Source organism: Phasianus colchicus, chromosome 8, assembly GCF_987193195.1.
Source record: "Phasianus colchicus chromosome 8, bPhaCol1.hap1.1, whole genome shotgun sequence".
Taxonomy (NCBI): Eukaryota; Metazoa; Chordata; class Aves; order Galliformes; family Phasianidae; genus Phasianus; species Phasianus colchicus.
In genome coordinates, this window is record NC_143443.1 from 12,529,527 (window position 1) to 12,556,940 (window position 27,414).

Genomic DNA, 27,414 nt, shown 5'->3' on the forward strand with positions numbered 1-27,414 from the left:
CCCCAAAAGTTAAAGGAGTCAAATACATTACAAAATTTATTGCCGGTTGCTTACTCTTTTTCTCATATGCTTGGACTTAGCCCTGCGGAGTTTCTCAGCCTGTGAGATTAGCTGGATACATTTTCTCAGATCTTTTCTACTCTTACTATGAAAACTTGCAGAAATCTTGTAACAAAAGTCTGGTGAACTGTAATTTAGTAACATTCACTCTATCTCTGGAAGTTTACAGTGCTTAATAGTCTGAAACATCAAAAGATACACATTGCTCTCTGCTTTGGAAATCCTGAAAACTCAGTGCATGCCATGCCTTCAAACTGTTCATCAGGAAGGCGAAGACTCAGCCAGCTGCACGTGAATAGGGGGATCCCCACAGTTCTGCCTGGAGAGAACACTCCCAAGTGCTGGGTTTGAGATGGTGCCTGTTGTTTGATAAAGCCGTTGCTTCAGTAGGAAATACCAAACCGTAAAATACCAAAATAAGAGCAGTTGGTGAAAAAGAAAGCAGAAATGTCTAGTGAACTGGGGCTCTGCCCCTTTCCTGTCTAGCAGACTGCTTGATATTGCATTTCCCAAACTCTGGAAGACCAGCCAAAACCAAACCCTCCTTATGTACCATTCCTAAGGCATTATTACTTATTACTCTGTCCCAGTCTTCATTACTGATATAATTTTTTTTTTTTTTTTTGGGGGGGGGGGGATGGGGGGGGGAGGGAAGGAGGAAATGCCATATAAACAGGATTTTGTTCAGAAAAGACAGGGATCTCCTAGAAGGAGTCCAGAGGAGGGCCACAAAGATGATAAAGGACCTGGATCATCTCCTCTATCAGGAAAGTCTGAGTAACGTGGGTCTGTTCAACCTGGAGAAAAGTAAGCTAAGAGGAGATTTGAGGAATGTTTATAAATATCTAAAGGGAGGTGGGAGGCAAATGGATGAGGCCAGGCTCTTCTTGGTGTGTAGCACTAGGGCAAGAAGTAACCGCCTAAAACTTGAACATAGAAAGTTCCATACAGAAATGAAGAACTACTTCTTTGTGGTAAGGGTGACAGAGCACTGGGACAGGCTGCCCAGAGGGGCAGTGGAGTCTCCTTCTATTGAGATATTCAAGACCCATCTGGATGCCTACCTGTGTGACCTATTATAGGGTACCTGCTTTAGCAGGGGGTTGGACTCAGTGATCTCTTGAGTCCCCTTCCAACCTCTGTGATTCTGTGAGATAATCTCCCAAAGTATCTCCCAGCCTTATTCTTCTGTTACTATAGATCTGCATATTAATAATACAACTCATGATCTTGAACATGCACAATTTACATTTAAAAACTGCACACAACAGACCAGACTCCAAGTGACATGGTTTAGGTGTATGGCATGGTGGTGACGGGTTGATGGTTAAGCTAGACGATCTTAGCAGCCTCTTCTAACATTAATAATTCTATGATTCTGTGACTCAAATATTGTGCAAGCCACTGGGAGACTTCTCAAATTCTTTGAAGTAGACTGAATATAGTTATTGCATTGGTCTAAATCTGAATTCTGTTTACTAATGATTTGTTACTTGCTTCACTTGCAGCAAAACTCCTGTTGAAGCATAATTAAGTGCTTAGCTTGGAAACAAATACTATGAGCATTCCTCTTGAGAGAGAAAATAACGTCTGGTTTCCAGCCCTCAACAAACTGATTTGTGGTAGATAAGGCAGAGAGAAGACTACTAGGTTAAAACCACAGTATTCATAAACTCCTATTTTTGCATAAGGAAGTAGTAATGAAAGACTGAGTGAATAATTTTTTCTCATTTCATTAGAGTGTTTTTCTTCAGTGTGAAGTACAGCTTGTGGAATTTCCATCCATGGTTGGAACTTTTCAAAACCTGCCTAGAGAAAGCCCTAGAAAACCAGATCTGAACTCAGTGCTGGTCCTGCTTGGAGCAGGAGGTTGGATTTGGTGACCTCCTAAGGTCCTTTCTTCAATGATTCTGTGATTCTGCTTTACAATAATTAAACACACTTTCAGGTCGTGCAATAAGAGATCATTGGTTGTCCTTCCAGATGTCTGTATCACCCAGTTATAATGTTAACCACAATCCTTCCTTCTGTGCTTTTAAATCAAATACTTCTGTGCAAAATACAATACTGCTAAAAAATAAAAGCTGAAGCAAATGTGATTTATTGCAACAACACACATAAAAAACAAAAGACTGTAAACCTTGGAAACAGCCACAGTCAAAACGGTCACACACAAACACTTCCTGCAGAACTACAGCTTCATTTTCCTTTTAAAAAGAAGTTTTTTCAAGGAAAATGTATGTTTCAAAGAAGGGCTCAGCTGAAGAAGCAAAACAGTTTGAAGTGTACATCTAATACAGAGGAAACATTCTTTGTCCTGTGATGTGTTAGTTATCACTTAATCAAATGAACATTCCTATCTTGACACTGCCAGTTTGAAACAATTTTTTTTTTTTTTTTTTTTTTGCATCCACCAAATGTATCAACATTTCAGATTTCCTTCTCAGTTTTAACAGAATCTCACAGTTTTTCAAAAAGGGAAAACACATTTTCTGTTAATCCCCACACCCAAGTAAGGGCTTCAAGTGGAGGAGAAGCTGGGGTGATGTCAGGAAAATGAGACTCTCTGGGAGTTGAGATGGAAAAAGAGATTGACCAGGGAGTAAACTGGCTTGTCTCCACCCCCTTAATTCACTGTACAGAAGAAATTAAGATACTAAATAGAAATCAATTCCTCTTCCATTTCCCTGTTGATGTCTAACCACAGGTATCAGTGCTGTTCTTCTCTATCTGGTTTACGTCAACAAAGGTAAAAGGAGCCTTATATGTTTAGGTATGGCCTTTTTTTCAGCTATAAAGAGGTCTACTTCAGGGTGAATACAAATTTTCCCAGGTGCATGGATCCAGCATTGAATGTATCAGGAACACAAATCATTGTGCCATAATGGTTCATGGATGCCAGCTTCACTTACAACAAGCTCAGGAGGCATCTGGTCAAACAGTCTGTCTGGGTGATGCTCTGATTTTACTGACAATCAGCAATCCTAGGGGTACAGAGGAAGACTTGAGAAGTCATTGTGTGTGCTGGAGATCAAAGCATTTCATCTTGTCAGTGACTGTAGGGTTCAAGAGCTTGCTTTGCATTTAGTTTGTAAAGAAGCAACGTCTATACTGGAGTAGCTCTCCAGTTTCTGCACCCTCCCAGAAGAGCACATTTTGATACAGGTGCCATTTGTTGCCTGCACAGTAAGTCACATGTTTTCGCCTTAAATTAATGGCATTTGGAGCAGATAGCATAAAAAATGACTGTAGGTTCATTTTTAAAGCAATATTACTCTGTGCATACCTGTGAAAGGACAGTGTTTGTATATTTGCTGAAACTCCAAACCTGAGGACTTCAGAGACCTGTTAGTCTAACCATGCTGATTTGCTTGCAAATTCAAGTGAGAGCAGAAACTGTATTTATTTTTAATTTACTTTTTCACCCACAAGAGCCATTCCTAGTGCTTTCAATATTATAAAAAAAACTTGTTGGTTTCCTAAAATTAGTACCAGTAAGCTGTTACTTGCGTAAGAATGTTTTCTGTTTATATTCTGGAACTGTTAGCTCTGACTTCAGTTTACCTTCAGAAATTCAATGTATTTATGTTGTACAGATGTGTAAGGTGAGTCTCAGAAACCTAATATCTTTCCCAAATGCCAAACTGACAGAACTGAGAGCAGACTTCAGGCATAAGTCCTGCTGTAACTCCTAGTCTACTTCCCTGCACCACTTTACAACTCACCAGAACCAATACTAAATATCTTAAATATTCACTTTTTTTTTTTTTTTTTGTTAGGAAAATACACCTTCTAATAAAGTAATAGACAAATTTAATGATAAGCTTACTGTAAACTTGGTTCCTTGGAGTTTTAAAAGTTATACCCAAAATCGCTAGTCTTAGATTCTTAGAATCACCAAGGTTGGAAAAGACCCACAGGATCACCCAGTCCAGTCATCCACCAAACACCAATAGTTCTCACTAAACCATGTCCCTCAACACAATGTCCTAACATTCCTTGAACACCTCCAGGGTCGGTGACTCCACCACCTCCCTGGGCAGCCCATACCAGTGCCTGACCACTCTTTCAGAGAAGTAGCATTTCCTAATGTCCAGCCTGAATCTCCCCTGGTGCAGTTTGAAGCCATTCCCTCTATTCCTATCACCAGTTACATGACCCCCAGCTCACTACAACCTCCCTTCAAGTAGTCATAGAGAGCAATAAGGTCTCCCCTGAGCCTCCTCTTCTCCAGACTGAACAATCCCAGCTCCCTCAGCTGCTCCTCATAAGGCCTGTGCTCCAGACCCCTCACCAGCTTTGTTGCCCTTCTTTGAACACGCTCCAGAGCCTCAGTGTCTTTCTTGCAGTGAGGGGCCCAGAACTGGACAAAGTACTCGAGGTGCGGCCCCACCAGAGATGAGTACAGGAGGACAATCACTTCCCTGTTCCTGCTGGCAACACTGTTTCTGGTGCAAGCCAGGATGCCATTGGCCTTCTTGGTTACCCGGCCACACTGCTGGCTCATGTTTAGCCAAGCATCCATCAATATCCCCAGGTCCATTTCCTCTACATAGCCTTTCAGCCACTCCACCCCAAGCCTGTATTGTTGCCTGGGGTTGTTGTGGCCAAAGTGCAGGACCTGGCATTTGTTGAACCTCATCCCATTGGCTTCAGCCCAGCTATCCAGCCTGTCCAGATCCCTCTGTAGGGCTTCACTACCCCCAGGCAGATCGACACTTCCAGCCAACTTGGTGTCATCTGCAAACTTACTGAGGGTGCACTCAATGCCCTCATCCAGGTCATCAATAAAGATACTGAAGAGGACAGGCCCCAGCACCGACCCCCAGGAAACACCATTTGTGACCAGTTGCCAGCTGGATTTAGCTTCACTCACCACCACTCTCTGGGCCCAGCCCTCTAGCCAGTTCCTTACCCAGCCAAGAGTGTACCTCTTAGTCATTACTAAGAGAAGGCTGTTATTTAAGGAGACATTTCTAAAGTCTGCAAAAGCTTATTTTTCCTTAAAAAAAAGGAACCTTTTTCTTCCAAATTTCCCTTGCAGGGCTGAAATGCTAGAAATTCTGTGTAATTAGACAAAATGAAGAATAAGCCTTTCATGTCAGGGCCCAGTCGGTGCCAAATTATTAGCTAAGGCAATAAAGCCCATGGACAGACACTTACATTGAAACATTTGGGTATTTTAGAAGCAACAGCAGACATTCTGGAAGTGACATAATCTTGATTTCTAGTTCATCCTCAGGTCTGAAACTGATTTTCCACAGGATACTCACTATTCTGTTTCTATCTCATCCTCTGGCTGCAGGGAAATCTGCACGGGGTTAGAACAGAGCCTCTGGAGATCTGTATTACTGAGTCCTAAAAACACTCTTTTTTCATTCTGCATAGAAGGAGCACATTTCAGCTAGACTTCGATGCGGTCTCAGGCTGTAATTTTAGACATGATTTTAGACCAATTTCCCAGGCTCAAGGCTTTCACATACAAAATACTGGTTTCGAATCCATTCTAATTTGAACCCATGTTGCAGGTGCACAGCTGTAGATAAACCTCTGCAACAGCCCAGGGAAATCAATACCTCCACCTGGGGGAGCATCCCACACCACCTGCTGCTACCAGGAAGCCCAAGCACATGGTTCCCACACAGCCCCACTGGGTCTTACATGAGCTCATGAGAGCAGAGAGAATGTTATTTTTACTCCTAAACTTCAGGTTACACAGCTGAGAAAATTAGAGAAAGAAAAGCAAAGTGGAGGTGAAAAACTCATTTCAAAGAAATGGTGGGGAAAAAGTGTTTTTTCCAGAACGTAAAAAATGTTTATAGGAAGCAAGGGAAAAAGGAGAATCAAGACCATTATTTTTCAGGCTTCCTTGAAAATGTTGGCTCATCACATAAAACTACAGCCTTATTCCTAGCCTGATGTTGTTACATGACTGTGACAGGCAAGTATGCATCCACTTGCATGTCACCTGTCACAGGCAGATCACTTTCTCAGCACAGGAGATAGCTGTATCTTCTGATGGAGGCTGGAGTGCATTGAAATGAGAGTAACTGTGCTCTGATTTCAGAAGGTGCTGGTCTTTTTTGTGTTAGTGACTAAATGCTTCTATCTGCTTTCTGCTAGTATGAGAACATTATGCAGCTGTATCCTGTGTGATGTCATGTATGCAGTTCTACCTGAGGGGAGCAGCTGAACCAGTTGAGGTCCTAAAGGGGAGCAGACACCTGTGTTACCAACATACAAAGGAGTAATTCTGCCTTTTAAGCTTGCCCTCATTTTGTAATTTTGTTGTATTCCTTATACTAGGCCTCTTTGAACTTCTACAACATGATGAAAGTTTCTCTCCCTGCAATCAAAAATACTACCTGAATCTCCTCATCACCATTCTGTGCCCATAGGCAGGACATTCAGCCTGAGAACTGGGGTTCCCTGTACCTTGGAGAAGGAAAGGATAAGATGCATTGAAGAGATACTATATGCTGTCAGCCATTAGCCTTAGCAAAATAGATCTAACCACCACCCAGCACTGTTAGCACAGCACCACATACCGGACTGACAGACAGCGTCTGTGTATAATACTGTTTCTATTATTCAGTAATGAGAGTTACAGTAATTAATAACACCCTGACTTTTGGGACACCACTAACACTTTGCTGCTGCCTGTTAAAATTTGAATAAATAAATCCTCCCTCTCGCTGCTGTCATTTTCAGCAGTCCCTGTTGCAGCAAATCTTACCTGGTTGGTTTGTGGCAAACTATTTTCTTGTGTATTACAATGAGCCTATTCAAACAGAATACAGGAAACTGTCATAAACTCATAAATCTGAAAAGTTGTGCTGCTAATGTGAAACTGTTGAAAGGGATTCTTTTCACATCCAGCATTAATGTAAATAGGTACAGCTAATAAGGGTTGTACTGCTTACATTGAGCTTGTATCACTCACGTTTTGTGTTTGTTTGCAAACTTAAGGAAGAGAACAGGGCTTTTTTTTTTTTTTTTTAAGCATTAATACAATTCTAACTCTCATCTGCTTTCTTCTGAGCTCCCATTCCTGATTCAGCACGCATGAGTCTGCTAATGAAATCCAGATGTCAGACAAAAAAACAATAAGCTCTCCCACCCATCTGGCAGATCAGGTTTCTCAGGGATTGGGGAAAAAAAGAATCAGGAGAGATTCCTAGAATGGCTGAAACTTTAGATTTCAGCATGTTTGCAGAGACCAGAGGGCAGCAGGGGGAAGGGAATAGTTTGGAGGTAAAATTGACAGCAAGTCAAGATTTTTGTTGGAAAAGTAAGAAAAAAAAAAATCGAGAAACTGAGCGGTTACCAGTTACTCAGACCAGTAAGGAGGTCTAGTATGCCCCAAATTCAGTTCTGCTACTGAAAAATTACACTGAGTATCACAAAGCACAGCTCTTGAGTCAGAAATGAGAAGGCAATGTGAAGCAAATTATTATACTGTTTTACTCTTTCACTGTACTGCTTCAGGGTCCCATTCCATCAAGAGACTTGATAGAGCTGGAAGGAGAATCATAACATCGACCCCTTATTTATTTTGGAGGATTATCTGCCACATCTCACAGCTGTAACTCTGAGCTTCCTCTGAAGCCTAATCCTAGTCCTAGGCTGAGCTGAACACATGATGCCCAAGCCCTTTCCAAGATCAAGAATTCCGCAGGGGACAATTCTTTCCACAGCCCTCAGTCTCTTTGGCAGCTCCTTCCAGCACAAATCCAACAGTAGCTTTAGGCTTTCTCCTTAACCCTAACCCCTTTGGACCAAGCAGTCCAGTCCTTCCCTAGACTAAGAATTCCTCACAGAATTTTGTTTTGCAGCCTTCAGTTCCCTTTGCCAGCTCCCTTCCCAACACCATAGCTCTGGTCCACCTTCTTTCAGCAGTAATCCCAGTCCCCGGCAGAAGCACAGTGTCCAAGTCCCACTTACAGAAATTCAGTATGCCATAAGGTGAATTTCTAGCATTGGTTTTTGGTACTTTGGAAGATCGTGTTACTCCTCTACAACTGTATCTCTGCATTTTTTTTCTTTACTGCTTTATATTTCTGGAACTATTGAAATTTGTTACACCTTGGGCTTGAAAAAGGACAGACATTTTGTGCACAGAACGTTGGGCTAAGCAGCCAAATGGAATTTTTTTTTTTTTCATTTTTAAGGGAACAGCTTAATAAAAATCAATTTTACTTGAGATTTTTATGTGACTAATCCAAAGGAATGTTCCCAGTTATTTTCTGACAACTGAATAATTGAAATGAAAGCAGAGACTTCTGTATTTCTAGTAACATAAGGGTGCTTTGTAGTGTGCTTTGACTTAGAGGGGTGTTTTCATAGGCACAGGTTGTGTGGCTTTCCTTATTTCAACTGCACTTAATTTAAAACAAACCACAAGTTGCTTTCTTGTTACTTTTGCCTTTGTGTTTCAGCAACTATGCTATTCTTGGTTAGCAAGATAGAGATAAGCTTCTACAGGTAGATCCATTGCTGCAGCAGAGAGTTCACTCCTTCATAGGTACTTCCCAGACCTATAGGTGAAGGATTTACAGTCTCTCCATGAAGGAAAGCTTCCTCTAGTCACTTCTGTGCCAGTTTCCTTTAATTTTGCATCTGAACTTCTCAAGGTATATGCCTGTAGTTTGTGCTATTAGTCTCTTTCCAGGGTGAGTCTTGTGCATAACATGTAGTGTTTCTATTTAGTAACTGCCTTCTCTAACATGAGATCAGATCTACAATATACCTTGCACTCAGAATGGAATGTTTCTGCTAAGCTTAACTCCAGGGAGCATGAGTAACAGTGCCTCAGGAAAGCTTTCTTTCACCTACTAGCGTGCTGCCCTGTTCCCACTGTGCCAGAAAGCAGAGTGGCCAACAGAAGTTGCCCTCTCTCACAGCTGCATCTCTCCCAGGACCTGACAGCACTGCCTGCAGACATAGATATCTGCCTCTGCTCCAGGCCACCAACCTAACCTAGTTTTGAGCCACAAGTTCTGCAACCATGCAAGATGAGATGACCTAACATTTCCAACATGACAGCTTCACATTTCTGGATGTTTTCTCCATGGAGGACAGTGGCAAAGGTCCATGATTATACCAGCTATGATGGAGATAAATCTGCCCATCAGGAGACAGAATTCCTGCTGGACATACTCATCAGAAGCAGAAGTTCAGCATTAGCACAGGCTTCAGGAAAGATCTGCAATCAGAGTGAGCAGAGCTATTGGATGTTTTTGCCTCAAAAAGGGAGCTGCTCTGCAGCTGCAGCACTTTAGTACTGGATCACTGCTGTGCTGTCAGCCTAGGTTATCGAGCTGTTAGTTCTTCATGAGTAGGCCTTATCTGAACACTGGTTCACAGTGGTGATTATTTGTAATGATGGATGGTTAGAGCTGGGTGCAGCCTGCAGAGCTTGCCTTAAAGCCTATGTTGTTCTGTTAGTTCATCTGGCGGCTGTATGCAGAGATTCAACAGGACTGTCATGCATAGAAACCAGAGCAGGGATGGATAGTAGAGCTGGAATTGTCACTGCTTGTGCTAGGAATAGGCTGTGTGACCCTTCCATGATGGATGCAAACCACCTTGCTACAATTCCTTGGGCCTTGCCCCCTTTCTCAGGGGGAGAGCACTATCTTATGAAAGTATCGCTTTTCACAAACACTTCTTATCGTGCCTTTTCTTTCTACCTCATAGTCTTCCCTCCTACAGGCCCCTAATACGTAGGATGGCTGATAAGAGCCAAAAGCAGAAGCTAGTAGAGATAAGAGCCAGGGAAGTGTCAAAAGACGGCTGTTGGCTGAAGACTGCCTGCTGTTTGAAAGCAATCAGTGGTCAGTATACAGCATCATCCTAAGTTTTGTTATATAGGGCCTCAATCCACATCTGATCTCTCATCTACAGCTATGAAGAAGACCTACTCATTTCAGTAGGAGCTGGATACAGACAAGCAACTTTGGATGGTCAGCCTTCAGAAATAGGCTATTGTCTTCCTCCAACAGAGTTATAGGTTGATGTACTTAGGGTCTGACCTGGCTGACCCCACACTCTACATCATGTCTTACCTTCTCTTTATCTCACCTCCATTCTTAAGATTCTTTCTGAATCAATTCCTTTCCCTGTTCAGCTGCTACAGTTAAAGCTTTTGTTCCTTTTCTGGAGTATCAAGATTTTGACCCATTGAGTCTCCTTTCCAAGACGCCTTTCATTTGTAAAGAAAAATTAAGGCTGAAGAACAGATATTTAGTACACTGAAGCTGAAAACACAAGTAGAACACACACCTCTGGTATTTCTCGTATACAGTTATTCAGGACATAAACTTTATGTAGCTCTTTAAGTTGAAAATATTTTCCTATATTTTTTCCTTTTAATCTTCAGTGGCTGTTATTTCATTCACTGCAAGTCACAACCTATAAAACATGTTTACCTGCCTATCATTTTTTGCAAACTAAGACGTAGTTTCATCTCTGGACATTTTTAGCACACTTTGCTACATTGCAGTGAGGAACATGACCAAAGTACCTTGAGTCACAAAAGTTAAGTTTGTAGATCCAGAAAAAAAAACTTGAAGATCTTGAAAAAGCCTACACTGCTTTTCAGTCTGACTCCGTAAGTTGGATATTCAGCTGCTGGCTGACAGTCCAGCAGTAGATTTTCACTGTCTCTTTATAAAACTGATGTATTCCATACTGCTTTTTAGAAACCCGATTCCTTCTAATGACATTTCTTGCTAAGATAAATAACCGAATTTGGACACTAAGTACAAACATATTGTGTATCTTAGGAAGTCAAAGCTCCTTGGAGCCGATTTTCCTTTTAACCCCTCCCTGATTTTCCTGTTGGGGCAAACTATGTGGACTGATCAGATAAACATCCCACAGACTATGGAACCAGTGTTCCTTCACACATAGCTGAGCCTTTTCAAAGAGAATCTGGATTGTGCACCTGACAGTGTGCAACTTCTAGTTCTGGATGTAGCTCCCTTAGAGCTACTTTAATACAAATACATATCCTGTAAGAGAAAAAACGAAACATTAGAACAATACATGTTATCAGGTGGAAAACTGTTTATTTTCCCAAATATTGAGTACTCTCTGCAGAAAGAGCCCTCAGATGAAGCAAATGAATTGACAGAATTTTGCTGAGTAATTGAAACAGAAATTTCTCGTGAGACCATTACTGCATTTCAGATGCTGGGGACAAAGAAGCTCTGAATACACTGGATTAAAATAAAGAAATAGTGATGTAGAGTGAAGTAGTCACACAAGTAAAATTGTGACTTCAAATTCCTCTCTCTCTATCCCATTTGAATGGAAAATATGAAAAATTAAACCAAAATTCCATTGTAAGTCGTAATACCTGCATTGACTTCAGTCTTTTTGTCAGTTTTTTCAGAGAAACTGTGCTTTGCCCTGAAGTTTTTTTTTCATTGCTGGCAGACAGTTTGCAATTATTTCTCCATCTCAAACAGTGACAGGACTAGGATTTGGAAAAAAAACTTTACCCCCTTCTCCTCTGTTCCTGTTGTTTTTTTTGCCTTACAACCACTCCTAAATTTTCAGCACTATTTCCTGTGTTTGGCCTTAAAACTGAAGACAGGCAAGCTTAAAAGCATCAGCGCTCCCAGACGAATGAGCTTGTTTCTGTTCAAGTTTATGGGGATGCATCTGTTTGCCTAACAAACAAGAAAAGCTGGGTAATATTATTACCTATGAGTTCTGGCTAGTGTAGCATTCCAACTTTAGTTAGCTGTCATGTTCACATGATGGAAAGAACTCAAGGTGCACAATGGATACTTTAATCTTGAGTCAGAAATGACAATTCCAAAGACAACATATTGTATTTCTCTTCACATTTCCATATACATCGATTACTTCTCATTCCAAGTGATTCTTCCTCACTAGAAAGCTGTCAGCTTCTTTTTGATTCATGGCCAAAGATACCATTTGGAATACCTGCATCTCAGCCACTTAGCACCAGAAGTAAGCACTAAGCATTGCAGCTTGGATGTACACAAGCAGTGCTACAGAGCTGTCCTGTGATTGCTGTGCTATCTATTTCCAGCATTTTATTGCTCACTTAGGTTCCTTGGAAGCAGATAACTTGCTTGTTTCTCCAAAGCTAACCAAATTGTTCCAAGATCTAAACTAAAGAATGTTTTGTATCTCTCTAATTTTACATTCAGCCATGGTAGAATATAGCTGTGTGTAACGGATCCCATGGTTTAGGTGATGACATCAGTTACCTGACCTCTTCATTATTATCATATATCTATAGTACTATCAAACTGAGACAGGAGCACTGTTGCTTCAGCATCCACATTTTGTAAATGGTAGATTTTTTACACACAGATTCAGCTCATACCAGAACTGTTTCTGATGGTATGGAAAGCATCTCTTTATAGCTAATTCAACCCCATACTTGAATCAGGGAATAGTGAATTTGGGAGACGGGATGACTCAAGCTGACAAAAATTAGGTTCTAAAAGTTTCCTGTTACTAGTCATCATTATGAATAATTGTCAAAGCAGTCCTCATATTTTTCATAAAATAAAACCAATTCTAATTTTTAAATGTGCAACTTAGTCCCATACTTGTAAAATAAAGCAACAAATTGTACCAGCACAGTTAAAATCCTGATAGGTTTCCTTGTTGCACAGTAAGATACAATCATAAGCAATTAATTTTATGTCATAAGGGTTTAACTATGTAGACCAAAAAATAGAAAAACATTAGCAACCTGAGCATAAAGAAGTTCCACGTGAAAGAAAACGCTTCAAATCTCTACTTAGCAAAAAATAATGAGATTGTTAAGCACTGATAATAATAGAAGAAATAAATAGCAAACAGACTCAGAATACAACTTTAGTGTTATCAAAGGAGTAAAAACAATCAGAAATAACTCACATTGCTTCTGGAACATTAAAAGAAAAAAACTTATTTTGAAGAAAAGTTATCTAACCAGCTTTCACTGCTTCTGGAAGTTCTTGATCAAGTCAGCCTCACAGCTTTGCTTTAGTCTAAGGGAAAACATTGTGCAGGAGTTTACGTGTGTTTTACCACAAGACCATTTCTCACAGTTTTTCCTTTTTAGAGGACATTTTTCAGTTCCATAGTCATCAACAGCAAGGGAATATTTTCAACAGAAAACAATCTGTGGCTATGGGTTATTTTTCTTTAGTGTCACTAAAGATGCCAGTCTCAAGATTGAAGCTCACCTACAAATAACCACTGTCTAGAGGAGCCAGTCAGTGCTAAAGCATGCTCTCCCACCCACCTTTTAGGTTTATTACAAGATCACATCCTTTCCACCTATTTCAACAAAAGAAAAGACATCAATGTGCCTCTGCCCAGGAATCTGGGTGAGTTCCTGTAATAATAAAAAAAAACCCAACATGGTGGAATAGCAATACAGGAAATGTAATGACAAAGGCACTAGCACAATGGAAAGGTATTACAAAGAAAAAGTAAAAACACTCACCCTTCACTGAAGATGTAGGCACACAGGAAAAACTTCATGAAGGAGAGATCTCAAACTGGAAACCCATCCCCCAGTGGGGGTCAGTCCTTAAATGAAGTCTAAGAGAGGTGCAGCCAGGCTCCACCCCTTGTGGTCACACAGCTGAATTGCCTTCACCTGTGCTCCCAGGGCTGACCTGGTCCTTTCCCCAGGTGCTCCATCAGTGGTTCAGGCTGTGACTCAACAGTAACTGTACAGTTCCTTTCATCTTTTTGGAAAGTGAATAGGGTATGTTAACATTTGACAAAGCACATGATTCATTGTTTGTTTGTACTGCATCTTAGTTCTTACACAACAGATGTAGCAGTGCCACCAGAGGATGCTGGTTGAAGTCAAATGAACAAATAAGACATTTGTTACAAAGCAGTGGCATTCTCATTTGTTTTAAAATTCTCATCAAAAGCTGGGCCTCTTGGATTTTACCATACTACAATAGCATTTGCCAGATACATCATGCAAATAGTTGGTTACAATAATTGTCTTTCTCTCACCTCACTTTATGTTCCTGTAAGAACACAGATGAGGAAGGGGCCGAAGTGATCTCCCTGCATGCCCTGTTCTCAGATTTGTCCTCACATTTCCCCATAGCTCTGCTACGCAAAACAAGGAACTGGAGCTCTGTAGACACAAACGTTAATATTGGTACCACCAAAAGCATTAGATATGCATTAGAAATATTCTACTTTTACTTTTTTGTTTTGTGCATTAGGTAGCAGTTTTGGGCATTTAGCAAATATGAAGATCAAATCCAACTATAATTTCTGTTTAGTTAATATTATGTTTATATTATCATAAGAAAACAGAATAAAAAGATCATATTGTGATTACCTGCCTTGAATTACATATTACATGTCTTGTTACAAGGAGAAAAACAAAAGCATTCTCTTCCTTTGAAATAAGTGCCCCAAGAAAATAGAACTGTATCTTTAGGATACATTTCCATAAATCTTACAAAATTTTAACAGATAGGACCGAGATCTGTAAGGGTTGAAGTAATCAAAATCTTCAGTGGCTGTGCGATGCCAGATTTCAACCTCCAACCATCCCTCCTAGGCCTTACAGCTCAGGTCTTCTTATATTTCTTTTTACAGACCAAAGAGGTTAAAAACTCAATGAAGAAAGTCACCAACACCCAAGAATGAGATCTAAATTGTCCCCACCGATACTTTTAAAGTTGTCTTATGCACAAAATGCGGTATGGTCTGCCCACTGGTATACTCTCTCACAACAACTGGCTCAAACAAGGTGTTGCTTTCAGACTGGTCGCATTTCTTTGTACTGGTGCAGGATGATGAAGAAAGCCTTGCCTGTAACAAACTCTATCTTCTAGAGAGTGCTTTGGAACTAAAAAGCTGTGTATTTCAAAAGATATCTGCAAGACACAGTATCGCCCTATGTATCCAGACAAAGTTTGCCTGAGGAATTCTTGTGGTGCAGTTGACCTCAGCCAACCAAATCCAGTGATGTATATCATTTCTACAGATGCCTGTCTCTCTTTCATAGTGTGACTGGCTGTGACATGGCACAATATAAGTTGAAATTGGAGCTGCATGCTGCCCCATCCTGCTAAGAGGTCAGCCTGGAGCTCCCCACCTGGGCTTGAAATGCAGTGACATTAGAACAAGTGGCAGTCCTGCCTGTTAAGGAATTATGCCCTTTGGGTGGCAGTGAGTGTTGAAATAGCAATTTGTTCTGGTACTGATCATGCAGTTTCAGTTGGTGGTGTATTTCTGGAAAGAAAACCAATGCAGTGGGTGGATAATAGTGTGACGGGTCTGTGGAAAATATTCTTCAACAAAATTCTGCTAGTTCAAAGAATATGTACTGAGAGAACTTGGGACTGGTTAACAAACAGCAAGCAGAGATTCTGGAAGACAACCATTTGCTGTTTTGCCATCAAAGATAGATCTTATTTGTCTCTTTTTCTTGGGAGGAAAATTATAATTCATGGGAACCAGATGAAAGGGAGAACGTAGTGGTGCCATGAGGAACACACCGGTCAGCTAACAAAAGCTAAGATCACACATTGTTTTTTTAACAAGTTGCAGCCAATGTCCTCTTTTATCTGGGAGTAGAGCAAGAACAAGACTATCAGTGATTTATACCACTGCCACTTGACCTGGATTCTCTCTGTTAGGCCCTGGTCTGCTACACAGCAACAAGGGTCACTCATCCCACAGGGACTGGAAGTGTCAACAGTGGGAGACAGCTATTTTATACAAAAGTAATAAGGCAAATAAAAGTTCAAAACCTCTCTAAACAGCCCAAGTTTTCTATAGCAGACTCTGGTCTCATACATCCTGCATACAAGATTCACTGGCAGTGCTTCGCAGACTGCACAAGTACTGTGTCATGGCAACTTCAGGCCATGCTGTGGATGACTTTTAAATGCTTCTAGTCCAGAAGCTGGTCTTGGAAACTGCCTTACATATTAGAGCATAGGCAGTTCAATTCTGTTCAGTAAATTAAGAAAAAATTATGAGCTTAAAAAAAAAGATAATCCCATTTACTATTCAGCAATTCAGATTGTTTCATCTGTTATTGTCTTTTACACTGCCACATATTTGCCACAGAAATACAACAGAGATATTGTGTGTGGACCTCCCCAGTTTAGCTGCAGTGTGCAGCATGCTGAGGAATTTTGGTCACAAAGAACACCCTTTTTTACAAGGAGGCAGTAATGTGCCCTTACAATCCATTCGCATCATGCAAAACAGAGCCGTATTTGTTCTGACTAATGGACTTTGCATGGAGCATCTCATCAGCACAAACAGAAGTATATTCCTTGGCTCTCCCAGTTTGCCCTAAGGCACTGCAGTACCCCACACATTGTCCCCAGGGAATTCATGCCTTTCAAAATCATAGCTAAGTCCTCCTTGTTAAATATGTGTGTCCTTGGAACTGCAGTCTAGTACATTACTACTGGCAATATGTCCCAACTGTAAAATATGTGTTGGATAAAACCTACGGGTTTTGTGTTGTATCTATCATATAAAGAGTGACTGTGATATCTGTGGCTCTTCAAAGGCAAATATCTTTCTTGCTGAGTTGAGGAAGAGATTTGTTCAATGGGAATCATATTATTACTCCAGTTAGCTTGCAGAACCTAAAATAATGGTCTCTACAGTGAGAAAAAAACATGGCTTTCAGTGACTTATACTGAAGTCATGGAGAAATTCCTGGAGAATCTGTCTTCCATGGAGGCTGACTGAGCCAGCAAACTCTTCCAACCTTCCTCCTTTCATCTGGCAGTTCTAGGGCTCAACTTTACAGTCATGAATTCTCAAAAACATGTATTTTTTTTCTTTAGGTTATCATTAACTCTACAAGTTGCAGAACCCAGGAGCTAGATTTTTGTCTTTTAATAAGCAAAGCCACTGTTCATAGTGATTTTGAAATTGGTTCTGCTTACTGTCTGCTGCAGGCACAACAATCTACATGTTCCACAGAACATGTAGGCTGTTGTGCTTGGAGTGAATTAGGCTAAATGTGAACTGACTAAGGTGACAGACTGAATCCCAGTTAGTTTCCTGCACAATAGGCTTTTCAGATACTTTGGTTTGCATTATGACATCTTGCAGTGTACAACACATTCTGTTGAATGTGAGAAAATTGTCTTGTGATTTACACTCTGGACTCACATTTAAAAAATCTAGGTTGAACACTGATTAGTTGTATGCTTTTGTGTTAGTGATACTATCTATCCTATAGATGAGGACCTGTTGCAAAATCCTGTCTTAACTATTAGGGTCTAAACTCTGGTGGCCGATGTGTTTTACTATTGGTTTTTACAGCTCCTTCCTCAATAGACTCTAGAACTCTGCTTGCTAATAAACACTAATTTCCAGAGATGAGCTGAAAAGTGCTTAAATAGCTGCTGGTCTGCAAAGGTCTGGTGTGTCAAGTTTGTATGACTGTCATACCACAGTTTTACAGAATACTATTCACATGGGAAACCAGATAATTCAAACATGGTTCAAAACTTCCAAGTGGGGATGCCAAGCAGGGCTGGAAAGCAGACGAGAACAGTATTTCATGAGATTTTCCTATACTGGTCAGGCCAGAAATTTTGCAATAGCAGCCTTTCTCATGATATTTTGGCACTTTTGTTTCTTTCTGGTCCTGCCTGAAGCCTGGAGGCAGAGCCGTATGAAAACACTAATGGAAAATGCAACTTCTCTCGATTCATTTGATCTTCAGCTAGAATCTGGAAGATTCATGTTTTTTCTCATACCTTATCTATGCCCAGATGTTATTTGCAGGTCCTCATGTTTTTTAACTCATGCCTCCTTCCTTTACTGCTGTAAATGCACAGCCACACACTGAGTTTAACCTTTCTTCATCAAACTCACAGGAAGAAACGGAAAGTGTACAATGAAATTTCAATCTTGTAAGAGATAAACTGTAGTTAGGGAGAAAAATGTGCTGTCCATGAAGTCAACACTGAAAAGAGCATAATACCACCTTCTTTTTCTCAGGAGACTATAAAAGGTGATACCATGTACTCCATGGATCTGCAAAACAAAAGTAATTCTGCATGGTTTTCCCATCCTCCATGTTAACATTTACAGAGTAAATTAATTTGGGTAGCGACTCTGTCTTTCCATACATTTCTGCAAAATCTAGTATGATAGTCAGCTTCTTGCAAATAATGAACAAAAATATCAGTACCAGACCTTTCTCCTTAGGGGCTTTTACTTTCCACAAAGATTAATAGGGAAGGGTCTCTTACCCTCTTGCCAAGAATCTTTCCTTCTACACAGATGAACAGGAAGTCTCACTTCATTTGACAAAGGAGAAGATCTTAAGTATGGTCAGCAAGCAAAAAAAAAACCCCAAAAACATTATGACCACACTTCCTCTCCCCAAGTTTTTACTGATGCTGTTGACAGACTTCTTCTCTAACCTGCTTGTGGCTATTTGCAGCATTATTCTGAATGCACTGGTGTTTGTGCCAGCATGCCTGCCTGAATTTCTCTCTCATCTCTTGCCTAACAATTCTTGAGAGCAATTATAAAAAACAAATCAAAACAAAACAAAACAAACCCACATAACCTGCCCCCCCCCCCCCCCCCAGATTTTAAGTTTGGGACATTTAGTATTTAGTTTTGAGGGTTTTTTTCCTGAAGTTGGGATTAGAAGGGAATAGGAGATGAATGACTGAGCCTTTCTGTCTTTCTTCAGGGTAGCACAGATCACTGTCCTCACCTAATCATTCTCACCCAAGCACATATGCATGGATATTAGGACCTAACATATATGGTCTCAGATTACATTCTGGAGACAGGTGATAACCATACTCCAGACCACTGAAATTTCATTTAGTTCACAATTAATTATTGCTTTAACTACAGCTGTTTCTCAGATGATAAATATAGGCTCCTGTGCTGGTACTATCTCTTCCTGTATTGATCAAATAAAGATGCACTGCTAGATCCTGTTCAGATCCAACAATCCAGAATAAGGGAAGGGTGAAACAAAGTCTTATTTTTAGTACCATTTTCGGGAAACTGAGGGAACAAGAAACAGATACCACCCAAGTGTGCAAGCTTTTTTTTTTTTTTAAATAGCTTACAATAAAATTTGTAAATTGCAGTGAGCAGAAAGCCACACTTGTCTTAGAGCTTCAGACTATTAAATACTTGTTAATAGAAGAAAGGTGCACACTGTGACAAAATCAATAGCTCAAGGGGAAGACTACATTTTATCCTTCCTTGTCCCTATAACATGCTTGAAATAGCACCGTGTAGTTTCTGTATGACTGTATGTCAAAGGAGGTAGTTACTATGGAAGAGGGATTACTGTGTCAGGCTTCAGATGGACTCACCAAAGCTATTTTCACTACACTGTTATATTCCAAATGGTCAGGTTTGTGATGGGCTGAACTGGAAAGGAATGTAAAGGAATATGATAGGGAGAAGTTGCATAGTGTGGTATCAGCAAATTTTTATATGAAGCAAGACAAGTAAATCACCTAGACAGAGGAGGATGAACCCATGATGAGGAACGCATACATTGTTTACCATCAGGGCAGGCAGAAAAAACAGTCTGCATGGAATTTAGGTTGGAAAAGACATTCAAGGTCATCAAGTCCAACCATTAATCTGACTCACCATGTCCTATCACTAAACACGTCCCTTAGTGCCATATTGATACGTCTCAGTTCCAGTGCTACCAAGTTTTCTACAGAAGTCATCCTTATACTATTCGCTTACTGCTATTTCCTGCAGAAATATATTTGAAGGAAGATGTAAAAACTGAGATTTCAGATGACTTGTAGTTTCATTGATAATAATGTACTTTCTTTTTCAATTATCCCTAGCTGGTATAGGCCTTACAGACAAGTACAGTTGTTACCTCTTGTGGAGGTGACTGGAGTGGTGCATGATGTCACCAGCAATCAGAAATTAGGGAGGAATATGAGACCAGCTTGAGTGGGTTATGTCATCTTAAGTAGTATGCTTCAATCTTGACCAGAGACCTAATCAACAGTTTGTACTGTCATCATAGGTCATAAGATTCCATCTGTGGAAGTAGCACAATTTACTCTTTTCAATCACAGCAATGAGATTAGCCATCAAGACACAGTTGTTTTCACTGAATCAGATAAAATATTATGTTTGCAAAAGTTTCTATTTGAATCAGATTGCAGCTAACCTTTTACTGAGCTCAGACAAAAAGTCTTGGCTTTGTCTCATCTTGCTGCATGTTTGTAGACCTTTGCTAAACTGGATTGTAGAGGGACAGGAATCAGAAGTGCTGAGTAGTACAGGAAAAGTTACTGTCAGGTTATTCCATACAATCACTGTACAGGTGAGACTAAAAGGCTAAAGGAATCTTTCACATGGGTATATCCAATTCACTTCAGCTGGCTTAGAAAGTTTTTTGGTAAAGAATGTTTACCTGAGCCTAGCCTCTGAACTGCCACACATTCTGCCCTTCATCAGGTAGGGTTAGTAAAGGCAAACAATGTATGCCAGGTTAAAGTGGAGACTATCAAGTTAATTACTAGCCCTGAATGGCTCAAACAAAACATTCTTTAATTGTTACTCTAGAAAATCAAATCATTCAGACTACATGGAAAGAAGTTATACTACATGCAGAGATAATATTAATAGGATACACAACAAAACTGGAGGAAACAAAAACAATACAAAAACAATACAAAAACTGCCAGTGTTTGTTGTAGATCCTAAGCATCTTTTTAACTAGAGATCTTTGATCATGAAGCACCTGTTGCCCTTTAGAATGAACAAAAAATATTGTAAAGAACAGAACACTTTTGTCATGGTTTTATCATTTTTGGTTATCGATATTCCACATCATAACATCATGTAGTGCACTGAGACTTAATGCTCCAGTTCTGGGCACCTGTCTGGAAGAGAAGAACTGCATACCCCAGGGGGTTTTGTGGTCAGAGAGGAGATATAACCCCTGGCAAGGTTACCTGATGTGCTCTTCTTCATCAGGCTCTTCTCCCTGCTGCTCAACCAGACCATGCATCTCACCTCAGTGTTGCGGTGAGGCCTTTCCACTTTTCGGACATTCTCTCTCTCATTATATTTGATTTATTAGTTACAATTCTAATTATATTGTATTATAGTGTGCTATCTTGCATTCCGATATTATATTTAGTAAATTAGTTTGTTTCTCCTCAGATCGTTGCCACTGCTTTTAATTATTTTGGGGTCCCTTGTTCCCTTTTCCAGAGGCGCGGATCCGCCCCGCTAGTCACAGAACTGGGCCGAACCAGCCCGTAAACTGTTGACAACTTTGTATGAAATAATTTACTTATGGTATTTGTGAAAGCCTTTCATAGTTCAGCTGCCTGGATCGCTTTCTGCCTTGATCTGGCACAGCTTTATCTCACAGAAAAAGGTGCTAAAACATCAAGTGTGTTCAGACACATCTGTGATGTCACTCCACATGCAGTAAGGATACATTTATTATGTGATGTTGTGTGCATCTGTTCTAGTAGGTTATTCATGTCATTGTCTTAATCAGTGATTTTTTTTTTTTTTTTTTTTTACATGCGTGATGTTAAGTTTCATTTTACTCTGACAACACAGACAGTTTTGGCAAGGACTCAGTTTTTAAACTGAGCCATTACATGTATCTATCTGCATAAATGATCTGATCAAAGCCAGGAGATAACAGCATATCTTTATAGGGAGATAACTTTTTGGAAGCCTATGGGAAAGACCAGCTTCCTAGTCAGAGAAGAAGAGAGACTGTGCATGCACGACTTCCAAGGCTTTGGAAAGGACTTTCCATTTACCATTTTCCTTATGTTTGGAGTGAAAGTGACTTCCAGATAAACAATTGTTAACTCCTCTCAGCTCTAATACTCTATTAAGGCTTCATTTTAATAGTTCATCATTTTTATTGTTGTTCCTAAGTCTCCACAAAAAATTCTCTGCTTGCTTAACTCCACCAAGTGCAATGAAGCTACATCATAACGGATTTGGCCCCGCAGTTTATCTTTTTCTTTTTTTTTTCTCCAATGCTGCTTTTGTGCTTGACTAAGTACGTGAGCAGCATATAGACATGGCAGGCTTACACTAGAAACAAGTCGCTAGAGAAACCGAGAAATCTTTCTGAGCTATCAAATGACTTTTCATGGGGTGTAAATGACAGCGCAGTTCGTTTCCGTTCCTTTCAATATCTTCTGGCATTAGCACAGTGCTAACTGTCATGTAAACGTCAAGTTTTGGAAAAGATTTCTCAAAAGCAAGTTAAACACTTGTTAGTGTTGCTTAATTCAGTTTTCCCATTATTTATACACAAACTTGAAGAAATTCCTATTACAGAATTAAAAATGTGAACTATTAGAAGCATAACTTTCAAACAACGTACATAATCTGTTTCACATACTGTGTTCCACACGAATGGCATAGCTGGTAAAAAAGCTTCCAGGGTTTATTGCTAATCTGCTGCGCAGTAGACTTCTGGAAACTGTGCCAGAGAATGCCTGCTAGATCACCTAGGTTAGTGCCTGCTGTCACTAATGTAGAATTTTCCCTCTCTTGCTGTACTGTTTTAAATGACTTGGTAATGAAGCATCTATATTCAATACTGAAGTCAATTTCATAGCCTAATTAGTGGTTTGCTTTTCTTATAATTGCTTTTCAGAATTGAAAGAGAACTGCTTTTGTAGCCATAATGCACAGCAACCGCCAGAATGAGATGGAAACATTTCTTTCATACAGAGAAATCTGAGTATAAAGCCTTTGATCCTGCAAAATTTACATTCAAGTGAAAAACAAAAACTGAAACAACCGTGTTAATCGCTGGTTACAATAACAGCCTGGAGTATTCTGTAAGGCAGAGTAGTATCGGATCAGAATAACCTCACGGAGGCACATGTAATGTGTCTACCACATTATTTAAAAAACGCAGTGGAGAAAAAATATTTCCTTAGACCATTACTCTGGTAGTGCAGAAGAAACTGAAGCAGACAGGGACAGGAGCACCATGGGTGCAGAGCTCTCCCTCCTGAGCTGCACATTGAGCTCTGTGTTTTAGATGGTGCAGAAGCAAATTGGTGCCTTACAGCTATTTCCTGAGCAGAGCTGTCAAAGAACTGTGCAGGCACCCAAGGCACATTGCTACAACTGGTAGCATTGAAGTAACAATTAATTTCAGGATGCCACATAGACCTAAATCTCACTTAGATCTCACTTGGGATCATTTTCCCAGGTTTGATTTGTTGCTGTATAGAACTTCATTTTCACTTGCATCTTAATCTATATTAACACAAGCAGAAAAGCAACTCTGAGCAACAGCAGATCTTACAGTCAGTCACCTCATCTAAGTGGATTTCCCATGCCCTGAAATCCTGTTCACCTGTGTTTTGGAAACTCATTGCATTCCTCTCAGACCTGCTCATCCAGTAAGGCACACTGCTTTGATGACCCTGCTGAGCTATTGCTAAAAAACAACAACAACAACAAAAAAAGCTACCAAATTCCTGAATTAATCATCAATAATTTATGTTCTTAGCTGCAAAAACAGCTTTTCCCATGACACTTGATTACCAATACTTTTTTTTTTAAGTCATTTACTGGATTCTTAGCTTGAAACACAAACCAAGCCCAGTGCTTTACTGACACTTCTGGAGTTTTCTCACTCTGCTGGGGAGGCCTAAATACAAGCAGATTGGAGCAGAACAGGAACAAAGAAACCGTGCTGGAGGAACTTGCTCTAAAAACACAGCTGAACATGCCGAGCTCTAAACACACCGGAGACATAGACAATAACAAAAAGCAAGGACGAAAGCTCTTGCTGTGAAACCTCTTGTCCCCATGCACCTCTAAGAACACACGCAGCCCAAAAGTGTTCCGGCAAAGGCCAGTGCTAAGGCCGCAGAGCACAGCCGGGGCCTGCAGCTCGGCACAAAGCCAGTTGTGTTCTCGAGGGACCAGTCTTTGCAGGGAGCCAGGTCAGGCTGCTCCCCAACAGGGCCTGCCTGCAGCTTCCCACTGGGGCCCCTGCCCCTACAGACATTTCTTGGTACAATCAGCACAAGCATTTTTAAAACTATTACTTACAAAATGGCTGCAGCTTCCCTAAGGCCATATCTTTGTTTCTTGGTACAATGCTGTGATTGTGTAAATTGTCTTGCGTAAGCACATCGACCCACTCTGGAATTCATTTTCCCCCTCATGGCCTTTCATCGTTGTTCTTTTATGATGGGATTTGTTCTCAACACAAATTCACTCCTGCGGCTCTGTCACTTGTAAGAAACAGCATGGTTAAGTCTGGCTTTCCAATTTGCCAGAGGTCCAGGAGTTGTTTTTTTTCTGCTGATGGCACTATTGTCACCAGACTGGCTGGGCTGTTTCACGTTCTTTCACAAAACCATTGAGCTCCCCAAAACATTCTTCCATCTTAGTCCTTTCCTGTAGTGCTCAACACACTGTCTCCTAAATACAGTGATGTGACTTGTGACACTAGAAAACTGAAGAGCAAGAGAGAACTTCTCCCCTAGCATAACTGGGCAAAGTATTCTGTAAGTCATGAATGCAGAGAACCAAGTCTCACCATCCCATATGGTCTCTCAAAAGACAGCAATGCAGTAGTAACCACGAGATTAACAGCATTTGGGAGTAATGATGACTCGTACAACACTCAGTTTAAGGAGCTGGCTGGCTGGCTGTCATTAATCCACAGCATCTCTCTCCAGTACAAGTTCACCATTTCTTCTTTCAGTTCGTATTCAGAACAAACCCCAAATGTAAATCAGAATATAAGAGGAAATTAAAAGTTCAGTTTTTGATGACTAGACAGTGGTCTGGTTCTCCAGAGCTCCTTCATTTCTATTCATCTCTCCCTTAGCTGTACATTCTCCTACAAGGACTATACTAGAAACATATAAGCTCTGTCTCTGGACTCCTGGAGACAAGGACTCCCTCCAAAGAAACATAGAAATCAGGATAGGTGTTGCTGATTAGCCAGAAAGAATGTGATCCAGATCTCTGTATCCTAAATGCATTGTCTCATGACTGAAATACACAAAGGCAGCCTCATATTCCGCTGAAGGATCTTTAAGGTGTAACCTAAAGCCTGCCTGAAGGCACTGGAAAGTCCATTGACTTTCTACAAGATTTGAAATGAGCTTGGAGGGATCAGGAATACTGAATAGGTAAAATTTTTACATAGGTACTCCTCATAATACAATTAGACTTCAATGTTTTACATTTCAAGAGTAAAAATATTATGTGTAAGTACTGTAAGCTACATACACAAAATTTCTTCTATTAATCATGTTTGCCCTTGTAAATCTCTACTTAGCCACAAAAAAGAATATCTGCAAGACTTTAATGCTATAAATGTTCAGATCACACAAACACAGACAAATCACTGTGCTGTTCGTCTTGGTCTAAGCAAGTGACGTTGGGAACAGGTACAGTTGCACAGCAAAAATACCTATAAGATGGATATTTTATTTTCTTGGAGAAAATTCTGAAACACATCTATTTATCATGGTTTAGTCTCTAGAGAAAATGTGCAGACGGACCAGCTTTCTGACATCAGAGATCAAGCATATCAGAGCTGAGGCTCTGGGAAAATTAGATATAGCACACAAGAGGCCAGGAAGACCATGTAGTAGTGTCCTATGATTTACTGCTACCACGACTTGGAGAATTGCTTACTTAGGGGTTCTAGTGTGGTCACTTTGAGATCATGGTCTAAAAAAATTTTTTCCAACTTTCTCCTTCTGAGCACAGACTTCCTTCCAGTAACATTTCATCTTCCAAAAGAAACAGAATCTGCAGGTTGGAAGGAATATATCATACATGAAGATCTACAACCCAACCATGAAATGAATGATGAGATATAGTTAAAAAAAAAAAAAAAACTTGGTACCAACATACATTTAGTATAAGCCTGGGGTCACTAATCCTGAAATGTTTGCCAGGGTCCCATTGATTCCAGCAGAACTGAGGCACATGGCTTTTTGTCTGAGAGCCACAGACACTACCCCATCTTACAGATGTTCGGTGGCATGTAGGACAGTAAGGCACAGGTGAGAAGACAGGTCCCATAGTCCCAGACAGGCAGCCCAACCAGTCCCATTCCCCAACCACAAAGGTTTTGCCCTAGGATGTTCCGCCCCATGCACACACTTTAGTAAAAAAAGCATTATTTAAAATGAATATCACAGAATATTGTTCTTTGCAAATTACATCTGATATCTTCCTACTGGCAAAATGTATCAAATGCTGGCAGGGGAGAGGGGTAACACACAGTGGAGGATGTGAACTTCCACAGAGCTCAATAGCAGAACTGTAGTTGTTATTGTTGGCCTGGGTATTGTGACTTTAAGTTACAAATTACTTTAAACTGTACAAGCATTGATAGCAAGCCCTCAAGAAGGATCCCCAAAATAGCAATAAATATAAAGACCATCCTGCCTGGTTTTATGCCACAATAATGGGGGAGGCGATACTAAACCCTACCTTGGCAAGCACTGCATTGTCAGAGTTGATGAGCTGAATGGATGTGTGTGTACACTGACTGGAACAAAGACCTTCTAATACACAGAAAAGTTACTGCAGTAATTACCTTAGAGGTAGAGCAGTGCAACACAGTTGTTCTTCCAACTTTGTACTTGTTGTCCAGTGTTTTTACAAAGGATCCTGTTACCCTGGAAGTGGCAGGTGGTTTTGCAGGGATCCTAAGGGTTTGCCTTTCTGGGAAAGCAAAGCTCACAAAGTGCTCCCTTATCCGTCCCCTTACCACCCTGCAAAGAGCACAGATCTTTCTGCTTCATCCCACGTCTGGTCCCACTGCTGGGAGTCCCACCTGCTACTGCAGCTCATGGCCTGTGAAACCAGACCCCTCCAGCAGCTGCACAAATCATCGGGGCAGGCCAGCAGCAGGGCGTCAAGCAGTTGGCAGCACATGGCTGTGTTGCTCCCTCCTCCTGTGAATGCCTCCATCATGCCAAAAGTAAACACCAGCAGTCCCACAGTGAACTCGATTGTAACACGGCACAGTGCTGCACAGTGGTTTAGCCTGTAAAGCTCCGTTCCTTCTCTGGGAGAACTTGTATAAATAACCTGAGTGGATGTTCAATTTATCTTGCATGGAGCAAGCTGCACAAAGGAGAGTGGCTGTACTGGGGATTTCTCTGCTGCCAAGGAGAGAATTCTTTCCATAGCTTGTGTCCTCACCAGAAAAGGAAGCATGCTTTCAAAGATGCAGCTGAACGTGATATTGTAAGGCAGTTCAATACCTTGCTTATGCAAGAAATGCACATTTACATGTACTTGGCTTGTTTACATAAACATCTATCCCATGTCAGACAGCACAGCTTCAAACAGCTT

The 27,414-nt window shown here is 40.6% G+C and overlaps 1 protein-coding gene across 2 annotated transcripts in view; it reads left to right on the forward strand.

Moving 5' to 3' along the window:
- Window positions 1-27,414, forward strand: part of ZCCHC24 (zinc finger CCHC-type containing 24) — a 102,831-nt gene that overhangs the window by 22,057 nt on the left and 53,360 nt on the right. The window contains exon 3 of one of the 2 annotated variants that reach the window (XM_090144971.1): window positions 1,800-27,375. The exons of the other annotated variant lie outside the window; for it this stretch is intronic. Coding sequence (XP_090001097.1) covers window positions 1,800-1,943 — 144 coding nt within the window. The 3' untranslated portion in view covers window positions 1,944-27,375. Of the gene's footprint in view, window positions 1-1,799; window positions 27,376-27,414 lie in introns of those variants that run through there. 2 annotated transcript variants of the gene reach the window in all.